The sequence below is a fragment of the Poecilia mexicana genome, unplaced genomic scaffold, assembly GCF_051168715.1.
Source record: "Poecilia mexicana isolate PSO_F unplaced genomic scaffold, ASM5116871v1 scaffold_12, whole genome shotgun sequence".
Taxonomy (NCBI): Eukaryota; Metazoa; Chordata; class Actinopteri; order Cyprinodontiformes; family Poeciliidae; genus Poecilia; species Poecilia mexicana.
In genome coordinates this window covers 7,680,460-7,698,270 of record NW_028263381.1, presented here as the reverse complement: position 1 = coordinate 7,698,270, position 17,811 = coordinate 7,680,460, and the positions used below count along the sequence as shown (strand labels likewise).

General features: G+C 36.3%; 1 protein-coding gene across 1 annotated transcript in view; it reads right to left on the bottom strand.

The window, feature by feature from the left end:
* lamc3 (laminin, gamma 3) overlaps positions 1-17,811 on the bottom strand; it is a 142,011-nt gene that overhangs the window by 86,026 nt on the left and 38,174 nt on the right. Inside the window, exon 4 of the mRNA XM_088010845.1 lies at positions 16,768-16,934. Within this exon, the coding sequence (XP_087866971.1) occupies positions 16,768-16,934 (167 nt within the window). The remainder of the gene's footprint in view (positions 1-16,767; positions 16,935-17,811) is intronic.

Sequence of the window (17,811 nt, the reverse complement as noted above, 5' to 3'; positions counted from 1 at the left end):
TATATATATATATATATATATATATATATATATATATATATATATATATATATATATATATATTGGACTAGGTAGCCAAAATAATAGCCAAGAACTGACTTGGCTATTACATTACACTTGTCAGATTTTAATTAGTATTCCACGTATCATTTTGTTCACACTTTACAATTACCTTCTCTTTGTTGTTCTGTTACATTAAATATTTAGAAAGTACATTTGGATTTTTGTTGATCTGATTTTTGTTGTTTAAAATTAGAGCTTAATTCTATACATACACCTTGACAGATCCAGTTTAAGTCATAATTCTACTTTGACCTGCTGGGTTTAAACATCAATGTATTTTCTGCCAAATAAATTTGTTTTTGATTGGAAATAGCAGTGGCATCTCTCTAAAGACAGTACAATACTGAACAAAGGGCAACATTTTTGAAAAGAGCTCCTCTGCTTAATTTACATTTTACGCTGCGGTTCACTGAAGTTCTTTGCTGTATCACACTTGTTTAAAATAATGTCTGCGCTCTGCAGATGGTGATAAATCAGGTCTATTATGTCTGCTCACAGTGCACGAAAAGGACAACTACCGCAGCCCGAGAGCGTTTTGGATCAAAACCAGCAAACGACAGCAGACTGGCTAACCATACAGATTCATGCCCATAACGCAGAGTTGACATGGTTGCCTTTTGAATGTAATATGTGCTCTTATCTCACAGCATCTAAGTTTGAAAAAAAATAACTAAAGTTCAAACCACTCTAAAAACGTAGAGTCCTTCTCTTCATTCTCAGTTCTGAAAAGAAAATAATAGGAAAAAGTCCTCATTGTAAAATTTACTGAATGACACAATATACAGCGGCGATACTCAGCTCCTTATTTTTATCCGAGGGATTACCAACGGATTTATACAGTGGAGGAGTTTTCGACCGCCAAGTCCTTCAGAGGACAAACACGAGGAGAGGACTTATGAGGCTAGTTGGCTGCTGTCACCGAGAGAATGAAGCTACCCTGGAGTAAACTCGCCAGTGTCACCGCAGATGGATCACCATATTTAACTTGAAAAAATGTCAGGAGTATGACATTAAGTGAAAGAGGAAATCCCTGAAAAGGATGGTACTTTCATCAAGAATATTTGAGTGTGTATTGCAGCTTAATCATGTCATTAATCCAGTCGTAAAACTTGCCAACTTCATACGAGCGAGGGGACTCCGGCACTGCTAAATTTGTTTTGTTTCTGTAGGAAACCAATGAGAATCATAAGGACGTTATCACTATTGTGAAAGTAAGTCTGTTTTTTTTTTGTTTTTCTTATAAAATAAAGTAAAATAAAAAAGAAATGACAAGTCACTCGAGCTGATGTCCTGTCACAAGATCCTAAAACAGCATCACAGGAGGAGCTTCTGGAACTGATCGATCTTCAGTCTGACTCCATTTTTAAAGAAGTTCATCTCACTTAAACTGAGTGACTTTTACACTTTGCTTAATGAACCCACTTTCCAAACCGGCGGCGGGTGGCTCAGACGATGCGGGTGTTGTTTGGCTCGACCTACGTGTGTGAGCAGACGTGCGGCGTCATAAACGTCAACAAAGCCCATGAAAAATCCAAGTTAACGAACCAACACCTCGGATCTATCCTGAGAACTGCCACAAGAAAACACAACTTCAGCCTTCGACGAACTGGCAAAGAAAAGGGAGCCAACAACACTGTTCCGACTGTGTTATGAAAAAATAACTTTTGGCAAATAATTTGTACCATAGGCCTTGCAGGTGGATGCTTTAGTAACTACTGTAAACCTTTGACATGTCATTGATTTAATAGTTCACACAAACACATTTGCTCCTGGCTCTAATGTCAAATTTTAGAACCCACTGTGATCCGCGAGTCAAAAAGTTTCCCACTCCTGTTCTATTTTGATGTGCAACTACAGAACAGAACTTTAAGCTGTAAATTTTCCAAGATTTAAACTGTACAATTACGGCACAAACTGTTTTTATGAGAAGCATAGGGGTAGATAAACTGTGTCCATCCAAATTATTATCATCCGCCTGAAAATTAAATACAATTAGGCTAAAATGATGATGGTACACAATAAGATTAAGGATTACATTCAAGACTAACAACAGATTGACTTCAGATTTTCCCTCACTTTTTCATTTTAAGTATAGCATCAATTCAAAAGGTGGAGAAATGAAGAAATAAGCATCTCTTTTTAAAAAAAACAAGGACTTCCAGCAGATGGAATAGCCCAAATCCCTTTGGATTCCCTGAGCTAAAAGTATATTTTCAAACACTAAATGCATTTTCCTGACAAATATTGATTCCCCTTGCCATCACGTTTAGAGTCCCACTGGTTATGGCGCAGCCAAATCTGACAAACACTGTCCTCCTCCAACGCAGAAAGTTGCTGCATGAGTCAGGCTCTGATTGGCACTGGTGGGCCGCCAGTGCACAAATTCAGCTGTCTCCACTTGTCACCTCCCATCCACTCTATCTTTATCATTCCAGCCAGTGGTGCTGCTGCCGCTGCAGGTCAGGCAGGCTGACAGCCAGGCGGTGGCACCGTCAACAGCAGCCTGAGCCACTGTCGCATTTCTGCTAGTGTAGACTGCAGAACGTGGCATTTAGTGACATTTTTAGAAATGTAAAGACATCTGCTAAAGACAGGCTTGTGTGAACATATCATACTCTGGGGTTATTAAATAATAGCAGCATGCTAGTTACTATGTTATCTGTGCTAATTTAGGTGTGGTCAAAATGTGCTCTACTTGTAGGCCGAGATCATTTGAAAATGTTACTCATTTCTAAACAAAATGGACAGAATAAATATTACTTCATAGTGAGAAAGTTCTAAGTTGTATTGCTTAATGTCTAGGTTTTGTTTATGTGGTACCATCTAATTTTGATTTGTTACCATCAAGATGCTGAAAGTGGTATTTAACAAACTGCTTAAATAGTTTTCAATCAGACTGCACCATGCTGTGTAGTTTTAGGTGCTACTATTTTGTGCATTAGCTGTCTGTGACATACAGCTGTAGAAAGAAATTAAGAGACCATTTAAAATGATAAGTTTCTCTGATTTTACTCTTTATATGTATGAGTAAAATGAACATTGTTCTTTTATTCTATGAACTACTAATAACATGTTGCTGAAATTCCAAGCAAAAACTTAATATTTGCAGAAAATGAGAAAAGGTCAAAATAACTAAAAAGATGCTTTCAGACCTCAAATAATGCAAAGAAAACAAGTTCATTTTCATTTGGAAACAACAGTACTAATGTTCTAACTCAGAAAGGGTTCAGAAATCAATATTTGGAGGAATAACCAGGAGGTTTTCAGTGGGGTTCAGTAAATTTGACTCTTATTTTTTATTTTTTTCCAGGCTTTGTAAACCCACGTTTTGTATAAAATCCATTAAATCAAATGTAAAATGGCAGTGAAACTTATTCACACGCTATTAGATGAGAGCAGTGTGAGCCTAAACCTTTTCTTCTTCCCATAATTCTGCTTCTTCATAATCCTTTAAAAAAAACAAAAAAAAAAACAAAAAAAAAAACATTCTAACTCCTAAAAGTCTTAATGGCTTGACACCACACACAGCTTCCCTCTTAAGATCTGACAAGGACTCTCGGTTCCACTGCTGAGTTGTTTTCTGACACCTCCAGACTAAAATCAACAGGTGATGGCGTCTTTTCAGAGGCTGATCAATTTAAATCACTGCTAAAAAAACACATTTGTTTTCAATTACTTTCAGGTAGTGAAGTAGGACAACCAGGATAGTTTGATTGAATATAGTTTTGTATTAGTTTTTTTTTTTTTTTTTTACCATACAAATCACTTTGGTGAATTGTAGTTGTTTTCATATTTGCCATATAAATAAAGAGCAAAGGGACATTCAGCTACCCTGTAGATTTAACCTGGCCAGGAACAGCAGACTTACGGAGTCACTAATGACTCACAGGAAGAGAAGTGATATAATGAGTCTTTTTAATTGGGGAAAACCTCCTAAAAGTGAGATGAATGTATTCTTAATAAGTCAATAATCTTTTTTATTGGTCCATTGGATGATGTGTAATTAAGTTGACAGCTGTGACCTATAAAAGTATCCTTAAACATGCAAGAGGGGAAAAATCTGTTAAGGAAAGCTGTTCATAAAGCTGAAGATAACATATGGCATTAAGAGTGTTCCTGCTGTTCCTACAGGATAAATAAAACATTTGTTTGAGCCTAATCTTTTCTATTACTCCCTTCTTACCCGTCATGGGAAGTTTCCTTAGAAAACATGCTGCATAGTTTTTCATATTCATTTGATGGATTTTCTCCAGTTCAAGTGATCTGGCCTTCATTTTGCTACTTTTTCGCTTGCTGAGTTTACACTGCCTTAATTGCTATCTGTATCGTGTTTCATTTTTAGCTTTCACGTCGCCACACTAAGTTACTGTTGAGAACACAGTCAATTATTGGCAGCTTTAACCAACGTGTGTTCAAAGTCTTTGTAATAAAGTGGAGTTACAGAGTCATTGCCTTCCTAATTCGATTTTAATCTCCCTTCACTGCTCAATCCGGATTTTCTCCCATTGAAGTGAATTTCTCTGGAAGAATCTCGACCAGACCAAACACAAGGTGAAGTTATGAACGATGATGGAGATTTTCTTCTTGTTCTTTAAATTAGTATTATTATTGAATTGTGTGGTGCAGCATTTCAGCTGAGCACCTTTTTTTTTGGTGGAGAATTTAGATGGTTGTGCTTCACAGTGCATCGCCACAAACACCATCAAAACATTACATGGATGATATGTTTTAGGGGAACTTACTGCAGGATTCAGGAGACTTGAAAAATCAATACTGAGTTCCTCTAAAGGCACATGGTGGCACTTTGTGTTGGCTTTACTCCTAATCTCCTTCCTGTCTGTGGGATGAAGATGGCTACAAGCTGTACACAGAGTTGAAACAAACCACTACATGCCATTTCCCCAACATTCTTAACCCAAAGACCCCCCACTGAGTTCTCTTTAACTTGCTCGGCCATCTTGACCACATTTTCAGCTCTGCACACCCACAGCCACCTCTTCAGCATGCTGCTCTTTCCTCAATATGAGCCTGCAGACCACACGTTACACACACACATTTGAAGGCACATTCGGTTTTATGCTTCGACATTTTTTATTTCTTATTTTTTCCCACGATGAAGCCGCCACCTCCTCCAACAATACAATTCTGGCTAAAACATCAGAGTTGAAACTTAGAGAAATGAACTCAGGAAAAGTTTAAGCTCTAACAGCATTGGCATAAATTCAGCGTTTCTCAATACCACAACCAAAGTGGGATGCGGGTATTTGCATAACTCAAAATGCTGCGTGGCAAATGTTACAACAAAGAGTAAAAGTTTCCTCACATTTGAAGATGTGTAAAATTGGCAAGGGTTTTATTTTTAAACTATAAACAAAGAGTGGGAGGAATTTAATGTAATTCGTACATTAAAACCCTGCAAATACGGAAACTGCTGCTAAAGGTACGGCAGCTTTTTTGTGCAAGAACAAATATAAAGATTATTTGAGAAACAGAATGGTTGCCCAATATTTATCTTTAAGTTCTGTAAAATTAATGTAAGTATTTTAAGAAAATATAATGTATATATTATGTTTCCATAATGCTTTATAAAGGAACTTGCATTTTGCAGCGTAAACATGAACTTCAGTTTCTGACTGAACCTTTAATCACCTGGGAACTTGTATATTTTTTAAAAGAAAATCTATAAGTATATTCATTACAATGTGAAAGTAATAAAATATGACTGTCCATCACCTTTTCCATATGGTTTTTGAGGCCATAATATTATTATTATTTTTTTGTCTTATGTAACAGTAAATAAAAGGTCTGGTACCATGTAGCAGTTACTGGAGGAAAACCCTTATGAATGAGTCGAGCAGCTCTGTGTGGACGCTGCTGGAAAAAGGCCAAATTAGTCTGAATAAAGTACATGGAGTTTTCATCAGCTGCCAGCTAATACCTAGTATGAGTTGTTGTGGTTTGCAAGTTGGACTATGGTGCAGTTAAGAGGAAGGTGGGGGAAAAAAAACAAACAGAAAATGAAAAATAGTGCTTTTTAGTCAAAGTGAATACTTCACAGAACTGTGAACATTAGATGAGCACCAGCTGTGATGGGTATATTGAATTAAGCACAACTTTTAGCACAAGATTTGTTTACACACCTAGTTAAATTAAAAGACCAACAGTGTTAAAAAAAAACTGACTCAGAAATGGTGCTTTAGGAATTGAGCAAAAGAAAAAAAAATCAGCTGTGAGTACACCTGCAAGCTGCAGATTTACCAATTTAAGCTCTGAGACTATTGATATAAAATGAACTGTGAGAAAATGAACACTCTGCCTCTGATATTCTGATACTAACATGATACTTTATTAGTATTGTAGTGATGTGTTTTCATGCTCATTTTGGTTCAAAATATCTTGACTGGCAGCTTTTCCACATCAGCTCACCTGTGCTCCAGGAGCATACTGGTGGTCTGGTATTTTGGGGAATAATCAAAATGTAGGGGAGTGGAAACACAAAGAACTGATGCTGAGGAAAGTAATAGTAGCGCAACAAGACTATGTTTTGAAAAATGTATCTTAATTTATTGATATCCATGTCTCTGTTTTAGAGGCCTGACTAAAGTTTGGGTTAACAGACATTAGAAGTCGGCTGTGTGAGTAAACACTCATTGATTAAGTGGACTATGGAGAGCCTTCGTCTCTGCAAAAGCACCAGTTTAGTTTGTGAAAAATTGTAGTCCTGACATTAATAAAGCTAAATTATAACCTTGACTAAAAATAGAAATGAAACAGAAGTGATGCGAAGCGTAAAGCAGTAACATATGGTGATATGTAAGGTCAGCAATTTGGCAGGCCAAAGGGCAATCTGTATCCACATTATCATGCGTCTAAATGAGCCTTCTGAGAGTGGTTGTAATCTAATTAAATGTCTTTTTCTCTAGGAAACCCCCATTTCCTCAGCGAGAGGGAAAAACTACTCCTCTGCCTTCACAAAAAAATGTGAGCCAGTACCGCTAATGTTCCTTTGGAGACTTGTACATCAGCAGTTCATACTCCATCTGAATATCTTCAGCAAGTTTTATTTTCTTTTTGCATATCATCCATATGTAGCTGTTGACATTACCTCGATAATGCCGCTTGGGGATCTATTTCAAACAGATTAGTGTGGACGCGCGGCAAGAGAAACAATCTACTTCTGTGGTTTTATCCATCAATATCTTCTTACAGTTCATAATAACCTGTGAAAACACTGTATAATGTAGCTGTAAAAATGCAATGTCATCACAATCAAAGTCAAATATACTGTAAATATGAAGCAGGTTGGTTCTGGACTTTGCTCAAACAAAAACAAAAATATGGCTAAGAGTGAGACTTTTTTTGTCTATATGCTGTTTGATAGAACTTTATATAGTAACAGAATAAAACAAAAAAATTCAATGGCAGGTTTTGGCAAACCTTAATGAAAAACAAAAATAATTAAATACAAAAAAATAAAAACTCTCTACACTTTAGCCCTGAACTAAATATACAGTCATGCCAAATGCAGTCACTGGCAGCATGTTTCATTTCTCATTAGTGGTAAGCTAATGACTAATATCAATTATCAACTCATTAGAGCCTCTATTCTGCATCATCAGTCGGGAGCAGGGCATGATGTAAAAGAGTATTAAAACAAAAAAAAAAAAAAAAAGCTGCCATCTCGTTTTATTTACTAGAGAACTAATGCAAACAACAATGTTATTTTCTCTGCCCAATATATTAATATTTCCGTGGCACAATTGCAGAACAGTAATGGTGCGGGAATCCCTGCAGGCACAATAATTTCTCACTTTTACATTTAATTTGACGGATAAATGAGATGTTGGATCGGTCAAGAAACCTAAAGGTGACGCACGAGCATTTGAGGCGTCATGTTGCACATCAGATTGTTCTACGTAAATGAGACCCCTTTGTGACCCACAATCTGTTGGGTTTTTTTTTCCTTTTTGGGGGCCGTTAGCAAACAAATGGAAGTTTTTCCCATCATTTCCACATTAATATTTTAAATAATTTTGTCTAACATTTCTCTTCAATGGATGGTTAACATCTGCTAATACTGGGATTGGTAATGCATTTAACTGCAGCATGATTAACTTGCTGCATTAAAGAAGTTGTTTGAGGAAGATGTTTTAGCTTTCTTGGCAAATATCGTACTGATGAATAGGAATCTCTTCATTCTGTTATAATATGATCAGTGAAAACGGAAACATTTTGATCTTCATGCCAAAGGCGGAGAACACAACTGAGCATAAATAATTCTGTGCTTTTGCTCTGTCTCTTTTAACTAGTTACAAAGTTAAAGCTAAGGTTAGAGGATATGAAACACTAGGGGACGCCTGAAGTAGCAGAGATAGAGGCTAACAAAGGGATTTACCAACTTTTGTTGGATGCCATTTTGTCTTGCTAACTCCTAAAGGTAGCATGAGAAATGGACCAGCTGTATTTTGGTATTAATAAATGAAATTCATGAATTCAACTTAATGGCTCTTCTTCAACCTCATACATCAAGGACTCAGCATAGAGAACGGATAAATTCTCCACAATACTTACTTTTAATGTGATTTTCTATTTTTAATAAATTTGCAAAAATCTCACTTTTTCCACATTGTCATGACGGGATATTATGTCTAGAGTTTTGAGGAAAGAGATTAATTTAATTGAATTTGGAATAAGGCTACAACATAAAATGTGGAAAAAGTGAAGCACCGTGAATTCTTTACAAATACGCCGAGTTGAAGTTTCATACATCTCATCTTTGTTACACAATGCAAAGAAAAAAAATCTTTAAGATGTAAAGGATCTTATGAAAAAAAGAAAGTCCAAATTGTAAATTGTAGAGTATTACAGAAATAAGGTGGCAAATGGTCTTTTAGTAACTAACTAAGATAATTTAGATTGTTATATTTATTATGGCTGTGTAATAAATATTGACAAGTGGCTGACACGTTGCACCTCACTTGCTTAAACTCATTTATGGTGCTAGCGATTGCCCTCAAACATCCAATTGAAAGGGGAAAAAAAAGTCAATTCCAGCAAATGCTTCTCACCATTGCATTGGCTGATTTATTAAAACAGACAGCACTTTTTTTTTTTTTTTTTTTGGTCCTGAAGAGAAAGCTTCTCAGGTCTGAAAACATCATCCTTTTTTGTAAATCAAATTAGGGGTGGGGGGTGTGTGTGGGAATTGGCCTCGTTTTCTCTCCCATTAAATTGTGTAACAGATATTGCAAACCTTTATCACTCTGTGATCAATCCTAAAGTGATTTAATCTTGGAGTTTTAGAGCCCAAACTGTTGAGAGGTGAAGGAGAAAATCAAGACTTATCGCTCCAATGCCACAAAATATATATCTTTGATTGAAAAACTAAGTGTGCGAAGCCGGTTTAAACTTTTATTTAAAATAATACATGCATAAAGCATGAAAAAAACCCACACAATAAATTAAAGGCATAGTAATTTTAGCAGAGATTTCATACAGTTATGCATTGTAAAAAAAAATTAGTTAACCCTTAAGAAACTATCCTTTTGTATTTCTTTCAATTAAAATGTTTTTCCCCACTAAATCAGTTATTTTACAATTCACTTTTCCTTCCCTGAAATTCTAATTCATTAAAAAATATATTTGTTAAATATTGCATCTAGTTTTCTAGGGTTATCTCTCTCCCTTGACACTAAATTCAGATAAGACATTGATATATCATCAGTTTTTGGTTATTTAATATACTTCTGAGTGTTGCCTAAGATTTTATTAGTCATGCAGCAGCACTTTAACCACAACCCTGCAAAAATAAAAATTAATATACTTAGTAAATTCAGTCTAATTATAAACATTGATTTAAAGGTCTATTGCATTTCAGCTTGATCCTAGTTGTTGAACGTATGCAGACAAGTTATGATTATTATTTAAATTGGTAGAAGGCAGTTTCTATCCTGCTTGACAAGAATGTGAAGACACTGGAAGTGAATCGAGTCGTTAGGTTTGTCGCAATCCTTCACACTGAGATTGATTGGAGCAAAGGAAAGAACATAACCTGGCTTGGTTCTGTTCACTTTAGGTAAGCTAATCCAGACCGTTTAGGCTGTGTGGAAGCATACTTGGGTATAACAAAAATATTGCACAATCTGTTTATTCTTAAAAAAAAGTAAAAAATAGAAAAACTTTGCAACGAACCGTTCGACACGTCGAGTGGTTTCCCGCTTTTCCTCTCCAGAATTATAATTTCGTCAAAAAAAAAAAAAGGGGGGACAGTGCGTTTCACTTATTATTACACTTTATTAAAAATAACTGAAAACAATAAGGGTCAGAATTCATCAACCACACTTTGTACTTGTGATGTGTGGTTGATATGTTTAAATAGCAAATATTTTATCCTCTCAATTTCTATGCTACTTAACAACAACAAGCCGCGATAAACTCAAAACACCCAGACACTTTAATGAAGATTTCAAAGTGGTTGCTGTGCCTTTAAAATTACGAAAACATATTTATATTTGGGAATAGATTTACAAACTGAGGTTCTAATTCTTCGTTATTAAATAGAGGGTTAAGATTGAGCAGAGTTACGAAGGAAGGAGTGCTAGGTAAAACTGCAATAAGACAAATAAATCATAACTTTGAACTATAGTGTCAAACAGTGACGATGTAATGTTTAGAGTTCTACAGTAACAAAAGTTGAAAAATTGCAGCTGCAATAAAAAAGTTAGCTTAACTCTTCTCTTTAAAAAAAAAAAAAAAGTAAAATGTAGAGTGACAAGAAGGCCACCTTACAAAAACAAGAACTATTAAATCACCATTTACTCATCACTGTTAAAGCAGTATTCCGATGAGGCTAAAATAACTTTTAAAATAATGAATTTTTAAGGCGACGTTCAAGAAAATAATTCCCTTTCCTCTAAACAAATGCATATGTCAGCTTCGAAGATGTGATGATGGAATTTAAAGTGTGTCCCCATGGAAAGAGCCTCAGGCTGAACCTATTATAACATCAGGCAAACAATGAATTTTCCAGGGACCCACTGCAAGCTGACAGGCTATAAAGGATTTAATTCTCAGAGGGGAGAATCTTGATGAGAATGATATTCCATTATATCCCAGCACATCTGTACACAGAGTCAACTCTTAGTTCTCACATATTTGCCGACACATTTTTAACATTGCAAACTATAAAGGTGTACAGTTTCATGAACATGCATGCGCTAATTTAATTAAAAACACACAAAAAACACACACATCTCGACATGCCTGTTTCCACAACCTGCTTCTCATAGAGTGACGATACAGAAGTTGCAGACTGTTAATGGGTTTATCCCCTTTTATTATTATTATTATTATTATTATTATTATTATTTATTACTGGGGCTTTTTGTAATAATTTAAACTACTTCAAAAGGACATGCACATGTTTTTATAGTCCTGTAAAGGATTTTAAAAAAAATAGAGTGAAAATATTTTTGATGCTTCTTTAAATCTGAAAGACAGACACATTTCTTTTTGTTATCAACCCAGCCCTAATAACCATGTTTGTGAAGATGAATTCAAACATGTTCCACACATTGAAAAAGCATCAACTCATAAGCAAACCCAAGTTGCAAAGACGGAGATCAAACGCTTCAAATTAATTTATTCCGAATTAATTTTTCAACAAAGACTCTACTACTCTTGTAAAGTCCTGGCTTTGAGGTAGAAGAAGATTTAAAATATTTCAAAGTTCATACTGTTGAAGGGAAAAAAAAAAAAAAAAACAGATTTGTGAAAAATATTAAAGTGGTTGATCTATGAGGTTTTATTTTCTGGACATCCTATGAAGTTCTGCTTTATCTCGATTATGATTCTATTGAACGTCTTTATGGTTTTTTAGCCCTGAAAAGGTCATAAACTTGTTATAAATTGTCCCTTCTGCTAAGCGATTGTAAAGACAATATTGTCTGAAAAACATTCTTGGCTTCTTCTTTATATTGGTTAGATTTGTTTTAAGCAACAGTAATTGGTTGCTGCCTTGAAATGATCAGTGGTTACTTGTTTGTGTGTATAATTACTTTAGTGTTGAGCAATTCAAACTCTGTCTTTTAATGAAAAAAAGAGTGGGCCAAGGTTAAGAATGATCTACTCAGACAACAAAATGTTTAATAATAATAGTTAGAGAGTTAAGTTACCAGTCGTCTTTATGGAAACATTGCAAGTCTTTTTAAAAATTTTTTCATGTGTTGCTGTGTATGTATGTGGACCATGAGTCTGTTGTATGAAGTAGTCAATCAATCAATACATTAAAAACAAAAATTTACTACAAGGCTCTGATCCCTTTAACTTCTCCCTCATTTACAACTACAAACATCAATGTGTGTTTTTTTTTTTTTAGTTTTGTTTAACAGACCAACATATAGTTGATTATTGTGAAATGGAAGGAGTATAAACATGATTCAGTAAAGTCTAGCTTCAATTTGTAATCAGCCATTTTTTTAAAAAATCTACCATTGCTGGTCTTTTGGGCAATTTCTCTCCTGGTTTTGCACGTTTGAACACTAAAATTGCTCCCCGTTCTTCTGTTACAGTCCAATTGGATCGAGAGCATCTGAAAACACCGATTTTCAAATCTTGTTACAGATTTAGGTCTGGACTTTGACTGGGTCATTTTAACACAAATAAGCTTTGATTCCATTGACTATCACCTGCTGGAAGGTGAGCAACTCTGAAGAAAAGCCTCTACACAACATTCTGTACGTAGGGCAAGAAGGTAAATTTTGGTTTCATCTGACCCGAGCACCTTTCATTTTCTTTCATTACTGGGTGACACAGTGCTTTGTAGGTAGAACAAAATAAAGTTTAATTTTAATCTCATTTGACTAGAGTGCACTCTTTCACGTGTTTGCAGGGTTTCTGACATGGCTTGTGGCAAACTATCACTACACTTCTTATAATGACATTTCTTCTTGTAAAGAAGCAATCTCTGCACTTCCTCCATGTATACAACTGTTAAGTGTAGCTATAATCTGTTTCCAGATGACGGATTAAATATTGAGCTTGAAATGTTTGAAGCTTGAAACATTGTTTAATAATCCAATCCTGCCTTAACCATCTCTATAACTATCTCTGACCTGTCTGGCAATTATTTTGGTTTTTGTTTGTTTTCATGATTCTGCTTGCTCACTGATGTTTTCCTTCGCAGAACAAAATGTATTTTCAGAGAAATTGAAATGCCCCCAAATTAACTCTCTTTACTGATCTCTAAGCAACTGGTTGCATTGAAATTTACTTGGAGATATAAAAAGAAAAGATGCAGAAGAATACAAACCATTTTCAGTCATTTACTTTCCACATCATAATTATGCACCACTTTCTGGTCTTTCACAAAAAAAAAAGAAAAAGAAAAACAACCCAGAACACAATACTTTGAAGTTTGAAAAGAGAAAGTGTAAAAGTTCAAGATTTATGACTGTTTTATCATAAGTATTAGTCACATGCATTCTCTCAGTCAGTGAGGCTTAGCACAAATGATAAAAAAATAAACACATTTCATTTAATGACCTATAAATGCACTGGGCAGATTTGAAGCAGAAAGTTTTTCCATCTGTGACAAGAGCTGGGGAGATGACAGGAAAACAGGGCAAACCGGAGTAGGCTGCCAGAAAATGTACTTTGCAGTCACAGTGGATTTTTAACGGAGTATTTCGGTACTGAATTGCAACACAATCAGAGTTCAAAATTGTACTAGTTTTTTTTTGTTGTTTTGTTTGTTTTTGTTTGTTTTTTTGTTTTTTTTGTTTGTTTTTTTGGAGTCACAATCCAATCTGGCGCGCTGGAATTTGCTAACTGCGAAGCTGAAAAGTCTCTCTATCCTTTGGTAGCTGATCACGACCGTTGAGAAACCCCATGGGTTTAACTTATGTTGTACTTATACATATTCCCATTAAGACACGTCTCAGTTTTTTCAGGTTGACTGAAAAAAAAAAAAAAAGGGTTCCAAAGACCTTTAGGTGAATAACACAGCTGACATCTTGCACAGCATTTAAAAGACAACTCTAAGTGTTATGTATAATATTTGTTCCAAGGGAAAACACAGTGAACCAGGGCTGTCACTTCACTTTTATACGGGTGGAGGTTTGAACCTGTCAGCAGGCTCAGCTCCTTTCCTTTGGTCTCCTCCGAAATACCCAAATATATGCAGGTTACGGTAACTGATGTGAACAGGCGAGAGAGTGGTTGTCTGTCTCTGGGTGTCAGCGTTTGACTGGCTGTCAGAATACAGTGTGCCCACTTTCAGCTGGAATAATCTTCAACCACTTGCAGGCCTGTAAGGACGGCTGGGGAAAAGCCAGCAAGTGATGGATGTGCGAAAAAAAAAAATCCAGTTTGAACGGAGGCACGACTGGAAACGCAACTCAGTGGAATGGTGACGTCTGTCTGGTAGCGTGATGCTCTGACACGGGAGCCGAGGCAATAAGTCTCACAGCATTTAAGACCAGACATACTGACTTGTTCCTGTTGCTGGGTGACAAAGATGATCATTTCAATAATCTGGGTGATACATTTGTTGGAGGCAAAGGCCCAGTGACTCAGAGGAAAATGCAACCTTACACCTCAGGTACCTCAGGCTGTACAAGAAATAAATACACTTAAATTTGAAATTACAATCCTCAAAGGTTTTTTTCATACATTTACGTTTGCTTACAGTGGTATATCTTTTTGTTCTTAAAACCTTTTGTGAGATTAAAACGCGCATAAAACACACCCACCACTTTTGATTCAGTTGATTCTGAATGATCAATTAATAAATTGACACAGATCCCTACCTAATATCTTGTACAATGTTGCGAAATTATTACACGTCTTTGTCATTCCAAATCCAGCTCAGTGCTAAAAGATAAATCTACGACTAAACAAAGATGTAGAAAAAAAAAACTATAAAAAAAAAAACATCACCTTAGGCTGGCAAATTATGACAAATTGCTAAATCCTGGATAGAGTCTCGTGATCCAACAGAACCACAATCCCCAAAACATTTCAAAACCGTATATAGAGGAGTGGACAGAACAGGTCACTGAACTTCTCTTTCCAAAGCTTCCACCTCAATACGACTGAAAGTTTGTGTGAATTGGGCCGAGTCCAACTCAAGAAACCAAACAGTTTAAATGAAGATGTCTTTGCATGCTTTTAACTTTTTCTATGCTCTTTCCTAAGGGAAAAAAAATAAATCTAGATGTAAAACAATTACTTTCCTCAGAAATTAAAATATACAGAATATCATATGTTATATTATTTATTGTTTAACATCTTTCAACTGATTTGGAACATAACTCAATTTTTTTACTTGGGTTGAAATGTACATTTTTGAGTATTTGTTGCTTTTGCTCAATGCAGACTTGTTGATCAAAATCCATGAGCTGAAAGGAAAGTGTTTTGTCAAATTAGTTTGCCCAAACAACAAAGAATAAATTATGGCGACTGTTCTTGTGAGGCTAAATTAGTGAGAATGAGCTCTCAGCTGTGCAATTACACAAAGGAATCAGCTTTATGCTATCATATCCTCTCTTGTATCTGACTTGTTCTTAATATATGGCATTGATTAAGTTGGTTGCAGCAGAATATTTAGGACGCCATCTGCGTGGAACTAAGAGTAAGAGTAATTAAAACACGTTTGCTGCTTAATAGAATTCAACAACAACAACAAAAAAACAGAAAAGTAAAGTAAAAAAAAAAACAATTTGGTCGGCACTCTTCTTGATGATTTTCATTCCTCAGCCAATTACATTTCATCCTTGGCAGCACTCAGTAAGAGCTCATGGTTGGGTGAGCCAATCTGGATAAGTCTCTAATTTATGTATATAGAAACACAAATGAGTCTTCCAGCAAACATAGAAAGCACGGAAATGGTGGAAGAATCGATTAGCAATTTACAGGGCCTCGCAAAAGTATTTATTCTTCTTGAACTTTTTTTTTTTTGCATTACAACCACAAACCTAAACGTATGTCATTTAGAAAGTTTCGTGGGACACCGTATGAAGTGAAAGGAAAAGAGAATATTCTTTTCAATAAGTTTTACAAATAAAAATGTGACATGAATTAGTCTAGTACAATTTTTGTAGTTGTGTCCTTGGACAGTTCCAAGTTGCCCATCAGTCTATTAATGTATGGATGTGTTTGTGCGTGTGTGTGTGTTTGTTTGTAATACCTTGTGGGGACGATTTTCCTGACTTATACTACGTTGTGGGGACCAATTGCTCCTTGTGGGGACCGGAGCCTGGTCCCCACAAGGGGAAACCCTGTTTTTGGGTCAGGGGTCAGATTTAGGGCTAAGGTATGAATTGAGTTTTGGTTAGGGTTAGGTATGTGATGGTTAGGGTTAGGAAAAGGGTAAAGGTAAGGTTTAGGCTGTAGAAATGAATGGAAGTCAATGGAAAGTCCCCACAAAGATAGCAACACAAACGTGTGTGTGTGTGTTTGAAATAGCAGCTCAGTGAATACGAGGTGCAGAGTAAAAACTCACCTTTTGTTAGGACTTGATTGTAAGACTGCTATATCTGTTTTATTTCTTTTTCTTTCAGTGATGAAGGGCGAAGCACACTCATAGATTTTAAACAACCCCTGACAACCTGAGCTTGTCACTAGAATTTAACACTGCCCTGTGGATTTTCCAGATGGCTGCACCCAGCGGGTTCATGACAGCACCCCCAGAATCAAGCTACTCACTCAAACACTCGTTGGCGGAGTCCCCAGTGGCCCTAGCCCAAGGTCTGTCCTGGTAAAAGGGGTGACATCTCTGGCAGTCGGTTCCCACTGTGTGATGTTGGCAGGCACACACCAGGCCACCCTGTTCCCCCTCAACACACTCGCTGGCATGGCCGTTGCACTTGCATCTGAAGGGAAACATAAGACACATTTTTACATCTGCAAGTCCGGTCTTTCCTTGTGTTTTCCCCCTCTCTGTCTCTCTCTCTCCCTGCTCATTTATGACACCGTGAACGGATGTGCACACAACGGACGGAGCCGAAGGCGGAGGAAAGCGAGAGGGTATTTCCACCATAAGGAGTTGTCACTTCGCGTTATCCCTCACAGGCAGAAACGTGGTCTGAGATGAGGTGGGGTTTTCATCCCCCCTCAGCGACTGCACTTTTCAACTGTGTTAATGTGCCACTGCTAATATACTCATGCTATCCAAAGGACAAGGACAGAAAGCAACAGGCGTGTGCTGCATGAAACAGCGACTGTTGGCTCACTATTTGCTTTAAAGTGATTTGCAAACATTTAGGAACCTCCCCCTCGATGCTTGAAACAGCCAGGGCTTAAAGCACAATATACCTGAAAGACCTTGGAATATTTTCATGGAGAAAAATCAAAGTCGGGTTTAATTCTGACGCAATCCTAATTTCTTTTGGAGGTGTACTGTAGTGAGAGCGCTGTGGCCACGTCTCAACTTTGGGACACAAGGTCAAATAGGCACCAACACATAGATGTAACACATTGATTAAGACTAAGATTTTAATCAAAGAATAAAATTATTGCATGCTTGTACTTGTCTGAAAATTCAAACAGTTACAATTGCACATGATTACACATTGTACACAGATGTACTTTATTAGACCTCCTCTGCTTAATGACTTCTCATTTGATGTGTCTGATGGATTGTCCCATAAACATAAGATGTCAATGTTGTATTTAAGAAAACGACAAGATTTTTGAGCATAAACTCAGGCTATTTTTTTTATTATCATTATTATTCGAAAATTATTTGCA